The 1,863-nt window shown below is 52.6% G+C and overlaps 1 protein-coding gene across 1 annotated transcript in view; it reads right to left on the reverse strand.

The window, feature by feature from the left end:
- The window catches only part of TGM7 (transglutaminase 7), a 17,751-nt gene that overhangs the window by 2,834 nt on the left and 13,054 nt on the right, over positions 1-1,863 (reverse strand). Inside the window, 1 exon segment of the mRNA XM_012556733.1 lies at positions 1,460-1,620. Coding sequence (XP_012412187.1) covers positions 1,460-1,620 — 161 coding nt within the window.

Below are 1,863 nucleotides of genomic sequence, written 5' to 3' on the forward strand. Positions count from 1 at the left end.
TGTCATGTGCGCCATCTATGTGCCATTAATGTCATTCCACCCTTTCATTCTGCAAATGAGGACACCGAGGCCAAGGTCACATGTGTTAATAGCAGAGCCAAGACCTGAGCCAGGTGTCCTAGGCCCCAGTCCAGGTCTTTCCCCCACACTGCTCTGTCTTCAGATACATCTGCAGAACACATGCTGCCTTTTTCCAGATGCTTTCAGGTAATCACTGTGTCATGGGGCAGCTTTTCTAGTCCTCCTGGGGGTCCTGTCAGTGGGAAGAAAAGATTCTGTCATACTTATTTCTGTAGCCCCAGCCCCCACCTAGCCCAGTGCCAGCCCAATGCTGGCTGTTCAGTAAACGTATGTGAACCGGAATGAACTCCAACCACCCTGATGATACTGGAGGCATGTCCTGCCTCAGCCAGAGAACAGAGGAGAAGGAAGAACACATCCTGACTTCTCTGGAATTCAAATGAAAGAACCAAGCCTTTGCACCCTAATGACGGTGTCAAAGTAGACCAGGTTAAAGTAACTTTGGAATCCAGCATAGCTACACAAGGCATCCCCAGGCCCTTACCGACGGGACCAATCAATGGCCTCCTTGGCATCTGATCTGTTTGCGTCAGGATCCTGTTGTAACCAGGGCTCTGCGGTAACGGGCAGGGCCCTTACCTCAGCACCAGGCTTGTGTCTGCTCTTCTGATCCTGCCCACTCTTGGCCCCACCATGGAGGCTGCCTGGCATCCTCTGACCACACAACCTGCCAGTGTACCCAGGTGAAAGCTGTCAGGCAGGCCAGGTGATTTACGATATGGAGGTGGGATGTGCTGCTGACAGGCCCCCAGGTGCAGTGCCAGGGTTGGATTAGGCAGTGGGCAAGGTCTTCCGGAGTGGGAGGGCGAGGTGAGGAGAGGCTTCAGGGGAAAGGAAATCCTAGCAACAGGACATGGGGAAGAGTATCTGCCCCCCTCCACTGACCCTGCCTCCACCTGCAATTCCTTTCTCATTTAACGGCCTTGCCAGCTACTCAGGCATCTGAACTAGACATTCATTTGTCTCCCTCTTCCTTGTCACCCCCATCTTATCACCAGCCACCTTTTGAATTTGACCTTGTGGTATCTCTCAAGTGTGTCTACTCCAACTCCCAGGCACTGCCTATTGTGTCTCTTTGCCTTTGCCAAGCTATTTCCTCACTTAAAATGCCTCCACCCTCACCCCCACCTCCCTATACCTGCACCATGCCTTCCTACGCATCTTTCGCAAAATTTCACCCCCTCTAAGAAGCCTTCATACCCTTCCGCACTTCGTACAGAGCGCGGCAAGAGACCGCCCCACACCGCGCTTTCATTGTTGGTTTGTCTGAAGGCAGGACTGTGTTTGTCCACGGCTGGGTTCCCATCCCTGGCAGGGGCTCAGTAAACACTGGGTTAGTCAGAGGCCCCTGAGCCCCAGCTCTGTCCAGCAGACTTACCTCAGTAGATAAGTGGGGCGGCTCCAGAGAGATATCTTTCAGGACCAGCATGGACCTCCCTGTTTCCTCAACCTGGGCGATGCCAGACACACGGATCAGCTTTTCATCCGTCAGCCTGTTTCTATAATTGTTGTAGGGCAGCAGAAGCAGCCACTGTGTCTCTGGGCAGACACAAAAACATCTTGAGCCCAGGGAACGGTTCTTTCAGTGAGAGAGAGAAAGAGGAGACAGTGTGTATGTATGAGGGAGAGGAGAAAATAGAGTCTGTATGTGAGAAAGAGTGCCTGTATGAGTCTGCACGTGTGCAAGAATATGTGTGTGTGTGTGTGCCTGTGCGTGTGAGAGATTACCCTGCACAGACTGCCCAGAGGTCACTGTTCTGTAAGAACATGTGTGTGTGTGTG

The sequence above is a fragment of the Trichechus manatus genome, unplaced genomic scaffold (assembly GCF_000243295.1).
Source record: "Trichechus manatus latirostris isolate Lorelei unplaced genomic scaffold, TriManLat1.0 scaffold00076, whole genome shotgun sequence".
In the NCBI taxonomy this organism is placed as follows: domain Eukaryota; kingdom Metazoa; phylum Chordata; class Mammalia; order Sirenia; family Trichechidae; genus Trichechus; species Trichechus manatus.